This window comes from Mustelus asterias, chromosome 12, assembly GCF_964213995.1.
Source record: "Mustelus asterias chromosome 12, sMusAst1.hap1.1, whole genome shotgun sequence".
Classification (NCBI taxonomy): Eukaryota; Metazoa; Chordata; class Chondrichthyes; order Carcharhiniformes; family Triakidae; genus Mustelus; species Mustelus asterias.
In genome coordinates, this window is record NC_135812.1 from 2,777,456 (window position 1) to 2,798,456 (window position 21,001).

Sequence of the window (21,001 nt, forward strand, 5' to 3'; positions counted from 1 at the left end):
ATACTAAGCTGTGATACAACTGGAAAGAATGCTATCTATAGAAATTGGAGAGAGTTGTAGCAGACATGCCAAATTTCCTTAGCCTTCCAAGAAAATAGAGGCATTGGTGGGCTTTCTTAACTATAGCGTTGGCACAGGGGGGGACCAGGACAGGTTGTTGGTGATCTGAACACCTAAACATCTGAAGCTCTTGAGCATTTCTACTTTGTCCCCATTGATGTAAACAGGGCATGCCCACCACTACCTTCCTGAAGTCGATGACTATCTCTTTCATTTTGTTGACATCCAGGGAAAGATTATTGTTGTCACACCAATTCACCAGATTCTCTCTTTCCTGTACCATGTCTCTTCATTGTTTGAGATCTGACCCATTGCAGTGGTGTCATCAGCAAACTTGAAAATCGAGTTGGAGGGGAATTTGGCCACACAGTCATAGGTGTATAAGGAGTATAGTAGGGGGCTGAGGACACTGCCTTGAACAAAGAAAATTACAGCACAGGAACAGGTCCTTCGGCCCTCCAAGCCTGCACCAACCATGCTACCTGACTTAACTAAAACCCCCTACCCTTCAGGGGACCATATCCCTCTATTCCCATCCTATTCATGTACTTGTCAAGACGCCCCTAAAAAGTCACTACCATATCCCCTTCCACTACCTCCCCCGGCAACGGGTTCCAGGCACCCACCACCCCCTGTGTAAAAAATCTGCCTTGTCCATCTCCTTTAAACCTTGCCCTTCGCACCTTAAACCTGTGCCACCTAGTAATTGACTCTTCCACCCTGGGAAATAGCTTCTGACTACCCACTCTGTCCTCTCATAATCTTCTAGACTTCTATCAGGTCTCCCCTCAACCTCCGTTTTTCCAGTGAGAACAAACCAAGTTTCTCCAACCTCTCCTCATAGCTGATGCCCTCCATACCAGGCAACATCCTGGTAAATCTTTTCTGTACCGTCTCCAAAGCCTCCACATCCTTCTGGTAGTGCGGCGACCAGAATTGAACACTATATTCCAAGTGCGGCCTAACTAAGGTTCTATAAAGCTGCAACATGACTTGCCAATTTGTAAACTCAATGCCCCGACTGATGAAGGCAAGCATGCCGTATGCCTTCTTGACTACCTTCTCCATCTGCATTGCCACTTTCAGTGACCTGTGTGACTTTCAGTACACCCAGATCCCTCTGCCTATCAATACTCTTAATGGTTCTGCCATTTACTGTACATTTCCTATTTGGATTAGAACTTCCAAAATGCATTACATCACATTTGTCCAGATCAAACTCCATCTGCCACCTCTCTGCCCAAGTCTCCAACTGATCTATATCCTGCTGTATCCTCTGATGGTCCTCATCGCTATCTACAAATCCACCAACCTTTGTGTCGTAATCTTAGAATGTAATCTTAGAAACCCTATAGCACAGAAAGAGGCCATTCGGCCCATCGAGTCTGCACCAACCACAATCCCACCCAGGCCCTACCCCCATATCCCTATACATTTACTCACTAATCCATCTAACCTACGCATCCCAGGACACCAAGAGCAATTTTTGCATGGCCAATCAACCCAACCCGCACATCCTTGGACTGTGGGAGGAAACCGGAGCACCCGGAGGAAACCCACGCAGACACGAGGAGAATGCGCAAACTCCACACAGACAGCGACCCAAGCCGGGAATCGAACCCAGGTCCCCGGAGCAGCGAAGCAGCAGCGCCAACCACTGTGCCGCCCTAATGCCTTGGCAAAAACATGCCATTCCTCCATAAAGTACCAGAACCTCTGAAAGCTTCCTCTACATTAGTGTGTCTGCTTCAGCTGGGCAATTTAACAGAATTCAGAAACTAAAAACATCTGGACAAGCCGCTAAGCTAATAGAAAGTTGAACTTCAGGAAGAGCGTGAATGTACTTACTCAGGAAATGGTTGGTGGTTTAGCATATCAGAATATTCCTGTAATTTCAATGTGTTTGAATGTTCTTAATTTAAAAAGCAACATGCCATTAATTACTTAATTAATACTGAAACGTGTGACTGGACATTTAAAAAAAGAATCAATTGAAATAGAGATTTAGAATACACTATTTGGTCAGGTGGAAGTGTGTGCCTGGACTCAGTATCAGATAGAAGGCAAGGAACATACAATGGATGACCAACTAACATTTGGTGACGGGCCCCTAACTAGTATGGGCCCCAAGAATAATCACCAATTAGAAAACGCAAGTGGCATGCAAGACTTGACAGACCTCAGTAGCTAATTAAAAAAAACAGATCAAAAGTTATTACTTTCTGCAAACTTATTAATCAATCCAGTTACATTTTCCTCCAAATCATTTATATATATTACAAACAGCAACGGTCCCAGCACTGATCCCTGAGGGACGCCTCTATTCAGAAATGCACCCTTCCACTGTTACCCTCTGTCTTTTTTGACCGAGCCAGTTTTGTATCCACCTTGCCAGCTCACCTCTGATCCCATGCGACTTCACCTTCTGCACCAGTCTGCCATGAGGGACCTTGTCAAAGGCCTTACTGAAGTCCATGTAGACAACATCCACTGCCCTACCCTCATCAATCATCTTCGTCACTTCCTCAAAAAACTCAATCAAGTTCGTGAGACACAACCTCTCCTTCACAAAACCATGTTGCCTCTCACTAATACATCCACTTATTTCCAAGTGGGAATAAATCCTGTCTCGAAGAATCCTCTCCAATAATTTCCCTACCACTGATGTAAGGCTCACTGGCCTGTAATTACCTGGATTATTCTTGCTACCCTTCTTAAAAAAAAGGAAAAACGTGGGCTATTTTCCAATCCTCTGGGACCTCCCCTGTAGCCAGTGAGGATACAAAGATTTATCTCAAGGCCACAGCAATTTCCTCCCTTCCCCTTTCAGTATTCTGGGGTATATCCCATCAGGCCCTTGCGGAGTATCAGTGTTGAGGATAATGTTGCCTATCCTTACTGACTGCGGTCTGTGGGTTTGGAAGTCTAGGACCCAGTGGCAAAGGGAGAAGCTGAGCCCCAGGCCACGAAATCTGGAGATGACTCTCGTAGGAATAATGGTGTTAAAGGCTGAGCTGTAGTCTATGAATAGGAATCTGACATAGATGTCTTATCTAAGTGTTCCAGGGTTGAGTGTCGGGCCAGGGAGATGGCATCTGCTGTGGACCTGTTGCGGCGATACGCAAACTGCAGTGGATCCAGACAATCTGACAGACAGGAATTGATTTGTACCATGACTAACCTTTCAAAGCACTTTCATAAAAGTTTAAAGTTAAACTTATAAAAGTTTATTTATTAGTCACAAGTAAGGCTTACATTAACACTGCAATGAAGTTACTGTGAAATTCCCCTAGTCGCCACACTCCGGCGCCTGTTCGGGTCAATGCACCTAACCAGCACGTCTTTCAGATTGTGGGAGGAAACCGGAGCTCCCGGAGGAAACCCACGCAGACACAGGGAGAACGTGCAGACTCCACACAGACAGTGACCCAAGCCAGGAATCGAACCCAGGTCCCTGGCGCTGTGAGACAGCAGTACTAAACACTGTGCCCAATGATGGATGTTAGAGCCACCGGACAATAGTCATTAAGGCACGCTGCCTGGCTTTTCCTTTGGTACCAGGATGATGGTCGTCTTCCTGAAGCAAGTAGGGACCTCAGACTAGTGTAAGGAGAAGTTGAAGATGTCTGCGAATACCCCCACCAGCTGGTCCACACAGGACCTGGATGCTCGTCCAGGTATCCCATCTGGGCCAGTTGCTTTCCATAGGTTGACTTTTGAAAAAGCTGCTCTGACGTCGGCAATGGTGACCTCGGATAAGGCTTCCGGGTTAGAGGGCATCCTCCTGCTGACCTCTTGCTCAAAACAGGAGTAGAATGCATTGAGCTCATCGGGGAGGGGTGCATTGGAGCCGGCGATTTTACCTGCCTTCATCTTGTAGCCTTTTATGTCTTGCAGACCATGCCATAGTCAGCGGGAGTCTGTGTGGCTAGCCTGGAACGGTACTGTCTTTTGGCATCTTTGATGGGTCTCATTAGATCGTATCTGGCTTTCTTGTGTAGGTCAGGGTCAGCCTCAGACCTGGACTTCAGCAAGCAGTGGATATCCCTGTTCATCCATGGTTTCCGGTTGGGAAACACGTGGATTTGCTTCTTTGGCACACAGTCTTCTACACACTGAAGTCAGTTACTGTAATGGCGTACTCATTCACGCTGGTCATAGAGTTTTTAAATACTGACCAGTCTACTGACTCTAAAGTAGTCTCGTTGGAGATCATTCAATTCCTCAGACCAACATTTTTGACAGATTCTCCCGTTTCTGTTTTTGCTTTTAAGCTGGGAACAGGAGCACAGCCTCGTGATCTGATTTGCCAAAGTGTGGGTGGGCGATAGAGCAGTCGGCATGTTTGATATTTGTGTGGCAGTGGTCTAGGATATTTGGGCCTCTGGTGGAACAGGAGACATGTTGGTGGTATCTTGGTAGGACGCTCTTGAACTTTGCTTGATTGAAGTCCCCGGCCAAGATGAACAGGGCTCACAATGTTTTGTCTCAAGGCTATTTGTGGTGGTGTACATTTCGTCCAGCACGTTCTTCACGTCCATGTGGGGTGGAATGTAACCTGCTGTCAGGATAACAGAGGTGAACTCTCGCAAGAGAGTAGGGGCGACATTTTAGCGTCAGGTATTTTAGGTCCGGGGAGCAGAAACTCGCCAGTGTAGCTATGTCTAGGCACCACGTGTTGTTGATTAGAAGACAGACATCACTTCCCCATGGCTGATCCATTTGAGAATGAAACATTAGCCTGAGGGCACCCCATTGAATTCATGCCAAACACAGAGAATTAACAAGGCCACAATCAGTTCCTTCTGAGTGCAGAATTTCTCAAATGTTTCAGGAAAAAATACAGCCTGATTCTATGAAATGAAAGAACCCCAGGAATGGTACTGAGAGGCAACTGAAAATTTTAATGGGACAAAGGAGATTTTAAGGCGGCACGGTAGTACAGTGGTTAGCACTGCTGCTTGACAGCTCCAGGGTCCCGGGTTCGATTCCCGGCTTGGGTCACTGTCTGTGTGGAGTTTGCACATTCTCCTCGTGTCTGCGTGGGTTTCCTCCGGGTGCTCCGGTTTCCTCCCACAGTCCAAAGATGTGCAGGTTAGGTTGATTGGCCAGGTTAAAAAAAAAAAATTGCCCCTTAGAGTCCTGGGATGCGTAGGTTAGAGGGATTAGCAGGTAAAATATGTGGGGTGGGACTGTGGTCGGTGCAGACTCGATGGGCCGAATGGCCTCCTTCTGCACTGTAGGGTTTCTATGATTTCTATGATAATCAGGGTTGGAACTGAGCTTGGTTAAGGATTCTAGAAATTACAAGTGAATGAAAAGAACTGGGTCAGACAATAGTGATCAGCATATTCACAAATGGATGCAACTGCTTTAACATACACATAAACCCTGTCCTTCTCTACAGTGCATCCACGTTGCAGACAATCTAGCGATCACCCCACACAACATGTCCTATTCCCTGACCCCCCCACCCACCAAACACACTTTACAGATCCTGTCCCCCCGCCCCTCATCATAGCACACACTTCTTCTATTCTTCCCGAATACAGCAGAGACGCTGATCACATTATGCAGATGCCCTACCTTGAGTGGTGGTTTCTCCATTGGTTCCAGCCAAAGGGACAACACCTTTATCAACCTGAAAATTTACAGATCAGCTCAGTCTGAGAAGTCTTAGTTTCAAATACAACAATGATATTTATAATTTATACTAAATATTCAATAAAACATCTAAATTATTTTTAACAAAGTGTTTGCTAGTTTTATTAGAATTTTGTACCCTGCTACATTCTGATTTTGTGCGCCATTTTGATGCTAATGCTCAGGAGGACATGGATTCAAATCATACCAGAGTAGCTGCTGGAATTTAAATTCAAACAATTTTTTTAAAATGTGGAATACAAAGCTAGACTCAGTCACAGTGAACATGAAATTATCAGCGATTGTCTTTAAAAACACATCTGTCCTTTACGGAAGGAAATCGTCAATCTTTACCCGGTCTGGTCTACATGTGACTCCAGATTCACAGAAATATGGATTACTGCCCTCTGAAAAGGCCTGGGAAGCCACGCCATTCAAGGGACATTAGAGATAGACAGTAAATGTTGGTTTTGCTAGCGATTCCCACATCTCAACCTACTCCTGTTCCTATGTCTTATGGTCTCATGATCACTTTGATTATCGTTCCTTTCACGTGGAGAAGTACCTGGCTGAAGTCTTAATTGGATACAATGGGCCAAGAGGCTTCATGTGTTACAACATTCTTTAAATTCCAGGTGTTTTGCTTTCCTCCCACAGTCCGCAAGACGTGCTCATTAAGTGCATTGGCCATTTTAAATTCTCCCTCAGTGTACCCGAACAGGCGTCAGTGTGGGGCAACTAGGGGATTTTCACAGTAACTTCATTGCAGTGTTAATGCAAGTCAACTTGTGACATTAATAAATAAACCAGTGAGGCAGGAAAATCTAGAACCAGGAGACAGTCTTAGAATAAGAGGTAGGTCATTTAATACTGAGATGAGGAATTTCTTCACTTGAGGGTGATCAATCTTTGGAATTCTCTAGCCCAGAGGGCTATGGAAGCTCAAACATTGAGCATGTTCTGGACAGAAAAATCGATAGATTTCTGGATACCAATTACTTTGATAACTCGGGAAAATGGGAAAATAGTATTGAGGTAGATTATCAGCCATGATCTAATTGGTGGAGCAGGCTCACTGGACTGAATGGCCTACTTCTGCTACTGTGTTCCTAAAATCCACTCTTTGGGTGAAGAAATGCCTCCTCATCTCTGTCTTAAATAGTCTACCATGAATCCTCAGACTGTGACCCCTAATTCTGGACTCCCCCACCATCTGGAACATCCTTTCTGCATCTACCCTCTTCAGAGAAGATGAACATTTGAAAATCTTTAGAATCAGCCACAGGCAGCAATTTGAAATCCAATCCAGACACATCACTTGTGTCAGTTCCAGTTCCCCCTTGCCCTATTCTTCTCCTTCACGGGAAAAAGTGCTCACCTGTTGCTACCCCCCGGCGAGTTGTCTAGTCTTTTGAAGTTCTCAAAGAGATGAACACACATCCTAATCACTTACCTTGATTCCTACAACAATGTCCTTATCTTTGATCACATTTACAAAGGGTGTCCCATCATCAGTGCTCTGGTACAAAGTTTCATGGAAGAAAATGACGCCACCAATAAAACTTTTCATTCGGTCATCTGCAGTCAACAAGATCTGCCGGTAGGTACGTCGGTTCTCCTCAGTGTTCTCCACACCGATCTGGTTCAGACGCTTGGCCATGCTCCCTAGGAAAAAGAACAGGAAGCTATTTAATAAAAAATGTACAGGCTTGGTGATGGTACTGCGGACAAATGAAGAGTGGTGTAGTAGTACCAGGCTACACGCAGCAGGGTCCAGGTTCCATTCCAGTTTGCTCCTATCTATAGAGTACTCTTTGGAAGTATTTTCTGCGTAACCACGATTCTCCTGCCATTAATCCAGTGTTAAATTTTAGGTTTGAAACCTTAAGCCAATGGTAAATGCATGGTTGTCTTGTCTTTAGCTACAATTAGAAATATAAACTGCCAACTTACCTTGTTTCAGGAGCAGCAAAAACCCACATGAATGGGAGTTTTGTGAACTATCACCAGATCCACTGGTTCCACTACATTTCCCGATGGAGACGGGCATGAGAATGTACACAGGTGAGCAAAGTACTACTGTCTGCCCAAACCAACAATATCCGGTCAGAGAACCAAAGAGTATTCTGATTAAAAGCAGATCACTATCAACTGTGCAGATCTTCACAGGTTCCAATTGCTTCAGGGCTCAGTTTATCCCTGTAGAGAACTCACTGCCCAAAACAGACAAAAAGACTTCATATTGGTTAACTCAGAAGCTGCAGTTCACAAATGCAGCGATGTGTTGTTAAACCCATGTGATGGCTCAGCCAAGGACACTAGAGCCAGGATTGGGATTGGGGTATATCTTGTTGAATTAATTGGTTTGCCCAAATGGGCACTTTTGATACCCTTCCATTTAACATGCTATGGATCAGGAAGGAGTTCCTCAAAAATAGACAGAGACCAAGGAGGTGGGAGTGTTTATTGATGAGAATTGTGTGTGTCTTTTGTACAGTTGCTCAACCCTTTGGCCCATGCAGTAATTTGTTAGCCTTGTCTGCTCAGTCGTAACAAGAAATCTGTTAAATGTGCACCTGCTTATACAATCTTCCCTTACCAATAACCCATAAGCAGGAAAGCAAAAGGCAGCAAACACTAACCCACGGACTCATCAGCAGCTAGAATGCCCTTCCCAGGGCAAGTAATCTTCAAAGCGATATCAGATAGCTCCTTCTTCTGGGCTGGGGTGAGTGCAGGATATTGGTGCGTCATCTTCTAACCGCGTGTGGTCAAGTCTATAAGAAAGAAATGATAAAAATCACAGATCACTCTCATATCAGCATATTGGTAAATCAACACAGAGCCCTTCATGCCCATTATCCAGCAACAGTACTAAAGACTTATGCTCCAGAACTTTCTGTGCCCCGAACCAAGCTGTTCCAGTACAGCTACAACACTGGCCTCGACGTAGCAAGACCTGGACAGCATTTAGGCTTGGGGCTGATGGTGAATGTAACTTGCCACATAAGTGTGGCAATGACCATCCCCAACAAGAGAGAATCTAACCATCTCCCCTTGATATTCAATGACATTACTACCACAGAATCCCCCACTAACATCATCCTAGAAGTTACAACTGACCAGAAGCCGAACTGGACGAGCCAGATAAAAACTATGGCTACACCAGCTGGTCAGAAGCTAGGACTTCTGCAGTCAGTAACTCACTTCCTGACTCCCCAAGGCCAGCTCCACACGTACAAGTCAAAAGCATGATGGGATAGTCTCCATTTACCTGGATGAATCCAGCTCCAATAACACTGAAGAGGACAAAGCAGTCATCTTGGTTGGCAGACAACCTACCACCTCTCACTCCCTCCACAACAGGGGCACAGCAGTGTGTACCATCTCAAAGTTGCATTACAACAACGCACCACTGCTTTGACAGCACTTTTTAGACTCGTGATCCCTACCACCGAAAGGACAAAAGGTAGCAGGTGCATGGTGACACCACTACTTGCAAGTTCCCTTCCTAATCACACACCATCTTGACTTGGAAATATATCGTCATCTGTCGCTGGATCAAAATCCTGGAACTCCCTCCCTAACAGCATTGTGGACTCCCTGGTTAACAAACCCTGCAGGTGTACCGACACCACACGGACTGCAGTGGTTCAAGGCGACAGATCCACCACCTTCAAGACAATTGACGATAAATGCTGGCCTAGCCAGCAATGCCCACATCTAGTGAACAAACAAAACTTATTTCTCTGCTTTTCCTATCAGAATTTTAAAAACAAATTAAATTTATCCCACTTAGCACTTATACATTTGTGGTAGCTTTTGAGAGTTCTCATGACAACCAAAAGCTAATCTAATGCTGTCAGCAGGAATGCTGGCAGAATGGGCTGGTATTTACAGTTCTAGTGGTGGGGGAAGGGGTGGGGAAACTCGGTGTTGAAAATAGTAAAATAATTTAATAAGAGATACAGAAAAGCTGATTCCTCTGAAGGGATCAACAGGAATTTAAAATTGGAGCTTGGTTATTCAGGAGAGAAATCATCAATGTTTAGTTGCTTTGGCATGGAGCAGAGGTGACTGCAGTCTTTCCGATCATAGCAAGAGTGTTACCAACTTTGTTGGCGAAGCCAGTCTTTAATACAGGTCAGTACCAAGCGATATGTTGGCATGAGTGGTGCCAAACTCTCACGATGTTGCCTTGTTTATACTGATCATATTTGACATGGGGAAAAAGGGAGCATGATGGTTTTCTGTTTCCTTGCTTTTCCCAGAGGATTCTCCAGCTGGCACCAACCAACTTATGTCCCCTGTATTTTCACTGTCAGATCCACCATTGACCATCAGGATAGGTAATGCTTCCAAAGTTTTTCCCCCCTCCCTTTCTATATAACTTCCACCAGACATGCTGGTTAGGTGCATTGGCTATGCTAAATTCTCCCTCAGTGTACCCAAACAGGCACCAGAGTGTGGCGACTAGAGGATTTTAACAGTAATTTCATTGCAGTGTTAATGTAAGCCTACTTGATTTGATTTATCATTGCACATGTATTAACATACAGTGAAAATTATTTCTTGCGCACTATACAGACAAAGCACACCATTCATAGAGAACGAAACGAGAGAGTGCAGAATGTAGTGTTAGTCATAGCTAGGGTGTACTGGTGACATTAATAAATAAACTTTACTTATAACCTCAGCATGGGACACTCAGTGGGTACTACCAGCCAGGCCAGGTGGACCTGGATCTCTCAATGGGCAGGTCAGCCAGATACCGTACTACCCCGATACAAACCAATAGTCTCAGAGCATCAGCCTGTACCTATAGATTATTAGTTCAGTAGCATAATGGGTGGCATCACTATGCTGGTGCAAACAGAAAGCACTTTTTCACTCACACAGAGGGACGTCTTCTCCAAAATGACTGGGTGCTGGGGGATCAAGTGAAATTTTCAAGACTGAGACACAGATTTTTTATTAGGTATGGATTAAGAGGGGTAAATGAATTGAGGCAAAGATCTAATTCAATTACAGAATGAGGTCATGTGGCTCCCACTGCAGCTCTCATGCTCCTAATTACTGTTCAAGAATGTTCACAGGAAATAGTATGCACCTGAATATCAGATGATAACAGGATCAGACTTGGCTGATGTCCTTCGCGGTTCAGTAATAACCTTCTAACACTCTACACCCATCCATAAACGAATCATCTCAACCTTTCATTCTTCGAGATGTAAACCATTGAAGCAGCTTCATTTTCATATTTCTCATATCCTTGCATTTATATATTGTGCATTTTATTTTATTTACTTCAGAACAAGTAGTCTCACAACAGCAGGTTAAAGTCCAACAAGTTTATTTGGTAGCACGAGCTTTCGGAGCGTTGCCCCTTCATCAGGTGAGTGAAGAGTTCGGTTCACAAACACAGCATATACAGACACAAACTCAATTACAAGACAATGGTTAGAATGCGAGTCTTTCCAGGTAATCAAGTCTTAAAGATACAGACAATGTGAGTGGTGAGAGCATTAGGCACAGGTTAAAGAAATGTGTATTGTCTCCAGACAGGACAGCCAGTGAGATTCTGCAGGTCCAGGCAAGCTGTGGGGGTTACCGATAGTGTGACATGAACCCAAGATCCCGGTTCTGAATAACCAGGATCTTGCCTTGTTTATGAGTAGATATCCATTCCATCTGACGAAGGAGCAGCGCTCCGAAAGCTAATGGCATTTGCTACCAAATAAACCTGTTGGACTTTAACCTGGTGTTGTTAAAACTCTTACAGTAGATTTTGGAACAGATCACCAAAAGCTTAGTCAAAATGGTTGGTTTTAAGGTGCATTTAAAGGAGGAATGCGAGGTGGCGAGGATTAGAGAGGGAATTCCAGAGCTTAAGGCACAGGCAGTTAAATTCATAGCCACCAAAGCTACAACAATTAAAATCAGAGACATCCCTTTGGGCTAAGATCAAGGTAAGCATTTAGAGTAGCCAATGAGGTTAAACTGAGGCTTCACTTGATACAATTTTTTAAAGCCATCTCGGCCTTTTGGCTAAGATGAAGCTCAAATTGAGCCCGGGAGGAAGTGTAATCCTGTTGGGCTTGATCAAACAAGGTCCAAGCTAAGATAGGATGTTTATCCTTGTCTTGGATCTGGTTTGTCTGTCATGTGGGGACTCTGCATGGACTTAATTGGCTTTTTGAGTAGCAATAAAAAGGTATCAAAAAAGATTAAAATCAGATGTACAAGAGGGAGGGTGGAAGGTTGTAGGGCTGTGGAGGTTACATGGAGAGGAAGGGGACAAAACTGTGGAAGCATTACCTATCCTGATTTATTACTCTCAGTCTTATCTCAGATTTAACCATTTCTTCGCTCCCTCAGTTAATCTGTAATATTTTGGGTTCCACATCCAAATTGCTGATTTGCAGTTTCTTGGGTTATGTCTGATTTGCTTGATGTTTCCAGTTTTACTGTTGAAGTCTCATTTCTCTCCCTGGCTAGAAAATGTCAGAGGACAGTCGGGACGATGGAATTATGACCAGGGTCCCAGATCACAGCCTTTGGAACTGTGGTTCAATAGAGAATCACAATCCTCAGGACAAACTTAATTTTTTTAAAAACTAAAATTAAAAAGCTGAATTTCTTCCTCTGCACCCCAGCATTCTGTAGAATCTGTAAACAGGAAAACATCTCAGCCCTAAATTAAAGAATTGAGAAGGTATTGATTTTGAAACAAGATTTGTATATTGGCTCTGCGGCTTGGAGGATGTTGCAGTTCTCACAGCTGGACAATGGTTGTTTCTGTCGTACCCACCATGCTCACTTAAAATCTATTGACTCTGGTTCCCTTCCCCCTCCCATTCATCACAGGCGTGACTGGCAATGGCTCAACATTGCTCTGTGTAACTGAAATCTCCCTCATTAATAAAGGATCACCCATTCTCTCCAGGCAGCCAGTATATATACAGATGCTCAGAGGCAGACATTTTACCTTTTCCCTGCAAAACAGGTTTGCCACTGATTCTGGCATTCTTTTATGTTTACTGAGGAGGATGATACAAGGTTGTGCATATTCTCTTATCAGCTAAACCTTCATGAAAAACAAACTCTCAGTTTCACAAACAGAGAGAAGAGTGAAGTGATCCATTAGCCGATGCAAAAATCACATGGCGATGGATTACTTGGATCAAATACAAGTTGCTAACAAATCACACACCAATAGAGCAACAACAACTTGCATTTATATTGTGCTCTTAAATTTAGTGCACTTCATGGGACCATTCTCAAACAAAACTCACACCAAACCACAAAATTATTTTAGGATAGATGACTAAAAGCTTGTGGTAGCCTTTAAGGGGTATCTTACATGGAGGAGAGAGGCAGAGTGTTTTAGGGAAGGAATTCAAATCTTAAGACTGAGGCAGCTAAAGGAACAATTGCCAATAGCAGAGTGATTAAAATGGAGGATGTGGCTAGAATTGGAGGAGTGCAGAGATCACAGTTCGGATAGAAGATGATTATAGAGGTAGCCGGTCAAGTAATTTGAAAACAAGGATGACAATTTTATAATTGAGGCATTGCCAGAGCACTGGGGTGATGGACGAATGGGACTTGGGGGTGAGTTAGGAAATGGGTAGCAGAGTTTTGGATGGGTCAAGTTTATGGAGAGTGGAAGATGGAAGACTGGGCAGGAAAACACTGGAATAGCCGACTTTGGAGTTAACAAAGGCATGGATGAGGATTTCAGCAGCAGATGAGCTGCAGATAAGGTGGAGTTGGGCAATGTTAAACATGGAAATAGTGGGGAGCTGGTTATGGAGTAGATGCGGTTGGTAACTCATCTCAGCATCAAATGTGACACCAAGAATGTGAAGAGTCTGGTGAAACTCAAACAACTGCCAAGGAGAGGAATGGAGTTGATATTTGGTGTCCAAAGAATAGAATTTGTGAAGACAATGGTTTGATCTTCCCAATATTTAGTTGGAGTAAATTTCTGCTCATTCACAACAATGTTGGACAAGCAGTTTAATCAATCATAGACCTTGGGGGAGGGGATCAAAAGAGGTGGCAGTGAGAAAGAACTTGGTGTCATGTGGGAACCAGGTATGTTTTTGGATGATGTCACCAAGGGGAAGCATGTAGATAGGAAGGAGATATAAAGATAGATCATTGGTGGATTCCAGAGGTAATGGCATGGAATCAGGTAGAAAAGCAATTGCAGGTGATTCTCTGGCTATGAATGAAACCAAATGAAGGCAGTCCCACATAGCCAAACAGTGGAGTGGCACTGGAGGAGAATGATATGGTTAACCATGCCAGAGGCTTCAGAAAGGCTGAGAATGGATAACTTACCACGGTCACAATAACAGAGAATGTTGTTTGAGGGCAGGTAATAAAAAACCTAGATCACAATATTGAACAACATGGGGGCCAGGAAGGAAAGTTGGTGGTCAGACATTTGATAGGACAGGCTAACAAGAGGAGGCGGTGAGTTTCTAGCAACAGTTCAAGGTGACTCCAAGGTGAGCTCCCAACCACATATTTGCACCATCAGTTCCCCCCACAGTGACGTCACCCAATTCCATCTCTGTTTATTGCTGCTGAAATCCTTACCAATGCCATTCATATCTCCAGACTTGACTATTCAAATACATTCCGGGCTGTCTTTCCTACTTTCTACAAACCTGAGGTTATCTAAAATTCTGTTGGTGATTTCCTAGCTCAAACCAAATCCCATTCACCCATCAACCATTTGCTTGCTGACTTACCTCTTGACTATAAAATTCTCATCCTTGTTCTCAAATCCTTCCAATAGCCTCATCCTCAATCTCATCCAGCTCAACAACCTTCTGACATACCTGCACTCTCTCAATTCTGACCTCTTCAGCATCCTTTAGTTACCTAGTGCCCAAGCTCTGTTAATCTCTTTGAATACCTGTCTTTCTACCTATCTTTCCTCCTTGAAGACTTTTCTCAAAACCTAACACTTGTTTTAGCTTTTGAGTATCTATTTACCATCTACAAGACCCAGATCGGGGGAGGGCGGCAATGGAATACTCTCCACTTGCCTGGATGAGCGCAATTCCAACAACGCTAAGAAGTTCAACAACATCCAGGACAAAGCAGACACTTGATTGGCATCCCTTCCACCACCTTAAATATTCACTCTCTCCACCATTGACACACAGTGGCAATAGTATGCACCATATACACAATGCATTGCAGCAGCTTGCTGAGGGTCCTTCAACAGCACCTTCCAAATCCATGACTTTTGCCACCTACAAAGACAAAGGTAGACACCCGAGAATGGCACCACCTGAAAGTTCCCTTCCAAGTCACCCACCATCCTGACTTGGAAATATAATCACTGTTCCTGGATCAAAATCCTGGAATTCCCTCCCTAACAGCACTGTAGATGTATTTACACCATATGGGACTGCAGCAGTTCAACATGGCAGCTCAATAAATGCTAACCTAGCCAGCGGCCCCAACGCCCTGTGAAAGCAAAAAAAAAAACTGCCCTTATAGCTATCTCTCTATGGCTTGGTGTCAAAAGTTTGTTTTGCAGTGCTACTGTGAAGCACCTTGGGATGTTACAGTAAATTGAAGGGATTATATAAATACAAATTATTGTTGTGGATAAGGTGAGCTTGGATCGGCCATGAGTGCAGGTAAGAGAGAAACTAGATAAAGATGCGAGTTCAAATTCAGGCAGGAGGGAAAGAAAGACTTCAAATGCACAGGAGTGATCTACATTTCAATTTTCATCTGTCCCTTCCAATTTTCCCTTCTCCAAAAGCATTCGTGAGATACACTGCCAGGTGCCCCCTTGTACAACCCAGTAGCCAAAGTAAAATGCGTGAAAACAGTGATTTACAGCAGATGATTGGACTGTGATGGGTGACTATTGTTACTTAATTCCAGTTGTCATTCCCTGGATTTGGATCTCAAACAATGATAAGACAGAGTACAGGAAAGAGATAGAAAATCTGATGAACTGTTGTGATGACAATAATCGCTCCCTCAATGTCAACAAAGTGAAGGAGATAGTCAGAGAGTCATTGACTTCAGGAAGAGTAGTGGAGGACATGCCCCTGTCTACATCAATGGAGACGAAGTAGAAATGGTCGAAAGCTTCAAGTTTTTAGGTGTCCAGATCACCAACATCCTGTCCTGGTCCCCCCATGCCGACACTATAGTTAAGAAAGTCCACCAACGTCTCCACTTTCTCAGAAGACTAAGGAAATTTGGCTTGTCTGCTATGACTCTCACCAACTTTTACAGATGCACACAGAAAGCATTCCTTCTGGTTGTATCACAGCTTGGTATGACTCCTGCTCTGCCCAAGACCGCTAGAAAGTACAAAGAGTCACGAATGAAGCCCAGTCCATCACACAAACCAGTCTCTCATCCATTGACACAGTCTACGCTTCCCCCTGCCTCGAAAAAGCAACCTGCATAATCAAGTACCCCACCCACCCCGGATATACTCTTTTCCACCTTCTTCCATCGGTAAAAGGATACAAAAGTCTGAGGTCACGTACCAACCAACACAAGAACAGCTTCTTCCCTGCTGCCATCAGACTTTTGAGTGGACCTACATCACATTAAGTTGATCTTTCTCTACACTGTTAGCTATGACTGTAATACTACATTCTGCACTCTCTCCTTTCCTTCTATATGAACAGTATGCTTTGTCTTAATAGTGCACAAGAAACAATACTTTTCACTGTATACTAATACATGTGACAATAAATCAAATCACATCATTAAATTGCCAGCGTCACTAGCAACAGCTCTATACCTACCAGAATTTTATCCTGCTGTCACAGCTTACAGTCCTCTCCAAACAACTCTGTTAAATTTGAACAAAACCACATTGTTCTACAAAATTAGAAGGTATAGGGAAAAATAAATAAATCAAAGGGCTAGGAGAGAAATGGCTTGGAGAGTGGGGGATTTCTGAATCAGACACGACAAGGGGCATGTGTAAATGAAGTGCACACTGAGGTGGATAGCAGGCCTTGAAACCCTCATGGAAAATCCAACTGAAAAAGCGGTTAGTTTGTTAACCTACTCAGCAGTGGTTTGTTGTTGCCTTCCAGTCAGGGCCAGAATGTTGAGGCAGATCCCACATTTACCTCAGCCAAATTGGGAATCGAACCTGTGCTCTTGGTGTTATGAAGAACAACATGCTAACCCTCCAGCCAATTAAGCTAACTGGCCCCCACTAAAGTACAAATATCCGAAGTCTCAATATATTTGGCTTTACTATGTGCAGGTAGTGTGAAGAGCGAGAATCATTTGGACCTCAAATTTTACACAGCAGCAATGGATAGATCAATTGTATTTAACAACCTTTTGCAGTGGGTGCTGAGTAAATGGGATAGGTTACCCATGCTACCAAATTTAATTCAGCAGTACAATCATAAGGCAATGAGACAGATTTGGCAGAGAAAGCAACTGAACAGCAAGCAGTGTAGGGCAGGCCAGACAGCTCAATTCCCTTTCCTATACATTACCTACATTCCGACCTATTCAATGCAGTACCTCAAAGCGATTCAACTTCAGCCTGATCCTGTAGTCATTACATTTAAATCACCTCATCTACAAAAACATTCCTTCTCCCTTATCTCAGCAACTGTCCTGCAGGTGACTGCAGATGTCCTTGTGGTTCAGATGCCAAAAGTGCTGACGTGTGGTTTAGCCTCCGCTCGCACTTCATCTTCACTGACTCTCAAGGTCATGCAGATAAAATCAACAACATGTCTGGGACATTGGGATTTATTCCCCACCAACTACAGCAAGGCAAGGGGAAAGGTAATAGTTACTGAACACCGCAGATTAGATTTACACAAGATTTCCAAAAGGGTCCTCCCTCACCACATCCAGTATAGATGAGGAAACATTAACAAGTTGATGTTCATGTTCCTCAAACAAAGTGAATTTGAAGAAATGTCCATACCTTGTGGAACACATCCATTAACCCAAGCTAATTGCCAAATAATTCTCAGGCAGACCACATAAAGCTTGGGGTAACAAGTTGTCTGGGGCAATAGGAGTCTCACTCTTGATGTTGGCAGGAAAGTAACAACCTACTCAAGTCACTGTAATAAGTTCACTCTGTATCTAACCCTGTGCTGTACCTGTCCTGGGAGTGTTTGATGGGGACAGTGCAGAGGGAGATTTACTCTCTATCTAACCCCGTGCTGTACCTGTCCTGGGAGTGCTTGACGGGGGACAGTGTAGAGGGAGCCACATAGACATCATACGCAATGACTAGTATTTATTGTGCAGGATTCACTCTGCTGGTTTCTAAGAATGATGTTGTGGAAAGGTCTTTGGATATAGTGGCAGGTTTCAGTGTGGGTGATGTTGTGTTTCATAGAATGCTGTTCGGTCTGTCTGTTTGTGTCTGTCTTCAATGCCGACTCGATTAATCTTTAATCATTAAAGTCAAAATTCGCAAGCATTGAAATGATAAATAATTAGCAATCACATTAAATTGAAACACTAACTGGACTCCCACGTCCACCAACAGCAAATCACTTTAAAGCATTCCTCCCCCGGCAACAATAGTAAATTAAACGCAATTATTCCGAGTTGAATTGAAACCACTGCAGTGTGAAGTGTGGGGTCAGCCACCAAGAATTAATTATCAAATGCCGTTTCAAAACTGGTAATAAATACACATTGAGGACCCCCAACCCAGTCTGCTTCTCACCAAAAAGGACTCCGTCTTCACTCTACCAGTCTGTCTGTGTGTCTCACTCCAACTCCAATTCTGCTCCGTGTCTCCAGCCGGATTTGCCCTCAATGCGGTTTTCTACGCTCCGCCTTTGCTTTAATAAAGCGATTGTGATGCCGCAGAGATACGTGACTGGCGCAAACTCCGCCCAGAACCGCCGCGGCAGAGGCAGACAATAATCCCCACAAAGCAATCTCCAGCCTATCTGAAACACAGTGAAAGCCACCTCCCAACCCCGCCAATTCCCACAGGAAACCAGCCATCCTTGCCGAATTCACCCCAAACAGCCTTAACAGGAACAACCCCATACCCCAAACACTCCCAGCACAGCGACACCCCCAAACTCACCCAGCACAGAGACACCCCCAAACCCACCCAGCTCAGTGACACCCCCCAACTCACCCAGCACAGAGACACCCCCAAACCCACCCAGCACAGACACCCCCAAACCCACCCAGCACAGAGACACCCCCAAACCCACCCAGCTCAGTGACACCCCCCAACTCACCCAGCACAGAGACACCCCCAAACCCACCCAGCTCAGTGACACCCCCCAAACCCACCCAGCACAGAGACACCCCCAAACCCACCCAGCACAGAGACACCCCCAAACCCACCCAGCACAGTGACACCCCACAAACCAACCCAGCACAGCGACACCACCCACAAACCCACCCAGCACAGTGACACCCCACAAACCAACCCAGCACAGCGACACCACCCACAAACCCACCCAGCACAGTGACACCCCCCAAAACCACCTAGTATAGCGACACACTCCAAACCCACCCAGCACAGCAACACCCCTCAAACCCACCCAGCACAGCGACTGCTCCCCAAACCTACTCAGCACAGAGACACCCCCTCAAACCCACCTTGCACAGCGACAGCCCCGCAAATGCACCCAGCACACCGATACCTCCCAAACCCACCCAGCACAGCGACACCCCCCAAGCCTATCCAGCACAGCGACATCCCCAAACCCATCGACATCCCCAAATCCACCCAGCACAGCAACACCCCAACAAACCCACCCAGCACAGCGACACAACCAAACCCACCCAGTACAGCGGCACCCTCCAAACGCATCCAGCACAGTGACCCCCCCCAAACTCACCCAGCACAGCGACACCCCCTTCAACCCACCCAGCACAACGACACCCCCCACAAACCCAGCCAGCACAGCCACAACCCCCCAAACCCACACAGCATAGCGAAAGCCCCCACATCCACCCAGCACGGCGACACCTCCCCAAACCCACCCAGCACCGCGACACCCCCACAAACCAGCTCAGCACAGCGACGCCCCCCCAAACACACCCAGCACAGTGAGACCCGCCAAACCTACCCAGCACAGCGACACCGCCCAAACCCACCCAGCACAGCGACACCCCCCAAACCCACCCAGCACAGCGACACCCCCTCACACCCACCCAGCACAGTGACACCCCCTCAAATCCACCCAGCACAGCGACACCCCCTCACACCCACCCAGCACAGTGACACCCCCTCAAATCCACCCAGCACAGCGACACCCCCTCAAATCCACCCTGCACAGCGACTCGCCCCAAACCCACCGAGCACAGCAACACCCCCCCAAACCCACCCAGCACAGTGACACCCCCCCAAATCCACCCAGCACAGCAACACCCCCCCCAAACCCACCCAACACAGCGACACCCCCCCAAACCCACCCAACACAGCGACACCCCCCCAAATCCACCCAGGACAGCGACACCCCCAAACCCACCCAGCACAGCAACACTCCCTCAAACCCACCCAACACAGCGACACCCCCCCAAATCCACCCAACTCAGTGACACTCCTCAACCCCACCTAACACAGCGACATCCCCCCCAAACCCACCCAGCACAGCGACACTCCCTCAAACCCACCCAACACAGTGACACTCCCTCAAACCCACCCAACACAGCGACAGCTCCCCAAAACCCACACAGCACAGCAACACCCCCCCAACACACCCAGCACAGTGAGAACCCCCAAACCTACCCAGCACAGCAACATCCCACAAACCCACCCAGCACAGCAACATCCCCAAACCCACCCAGCACAGCGACACCCACAAACCCACCCAACACAGCGACACTCCCCAACCCACCCAACACAGCGGCACCCCCCCAAACCCACCCAACACAGCGACACCCCCCCAAACCCACCCAACACAGCGATACCTCCCAAACCCACCTAGCACAGTGACACCCCCCCAAACCCACCCAGCACAGTGACACCCCCCAAACCCACCCAGCACAGTGACACCCCCCAAACCCACCCAACACAGCGACATCCCCCCAAACCCACCCAACACAGCGACATCCCCCCAAGCCCACCCAACACAGCGACAACCCCCAAACCCACCCAGCACAGTGACACCCCCCAAACCCACCCAACACAGCGACATCCCCCCAAACCCGCCCAACACAGCGACACCCCCCCAAACCCACCCAACACAGCGATACCTCCCAAACCCACCTAGCACAGTGACACCCCCCCAAACCCACCCAGCACAGTGACACCCCCCAAACCCACCCAGCA

General features: G+C 45.9%; 1 protein-coding gene across 1 annotated transcript in view; it reads right to left on the minus strand.

Moving 5' to 3' along the window:
* aldocb (aldolase C, fructose-bisphosphate, b) overlaps positions 1 to 18,524 on the minus strand; it is a 35,243-nt gene extending 16,719 nt beyond the window's left edge. Inside the window, exons 1-4 of the mRNA XM_078225925.1 lie at positions 18,425 to 18,524; positions 8,346 to 8,480; positions 7,157 to 7,368; positions 5,647 to 5,701 (exon numbers count right to left, since the gene is read on the minus strand). Coding sequence (XP_078082051.1) covers positions 5,647 to 5,701; positions 7,157 to 7,368; positions 8,346 to 8,457 — 379 coding nt within the window. The 5' untranslated portion in view covers positions 8,458 to 8,480; positions 18,425 to 18,524. The remainder of the gene's footprint in view (positions 1 to 5,646; positions 5,702 to 7,156; positions 7,369 to 8,345; positions 8,481 to 18,424) is intronic.
* Between the last annotated feature and the right edge of the window lie 2,477 nt (positions 18,525 to 21,001).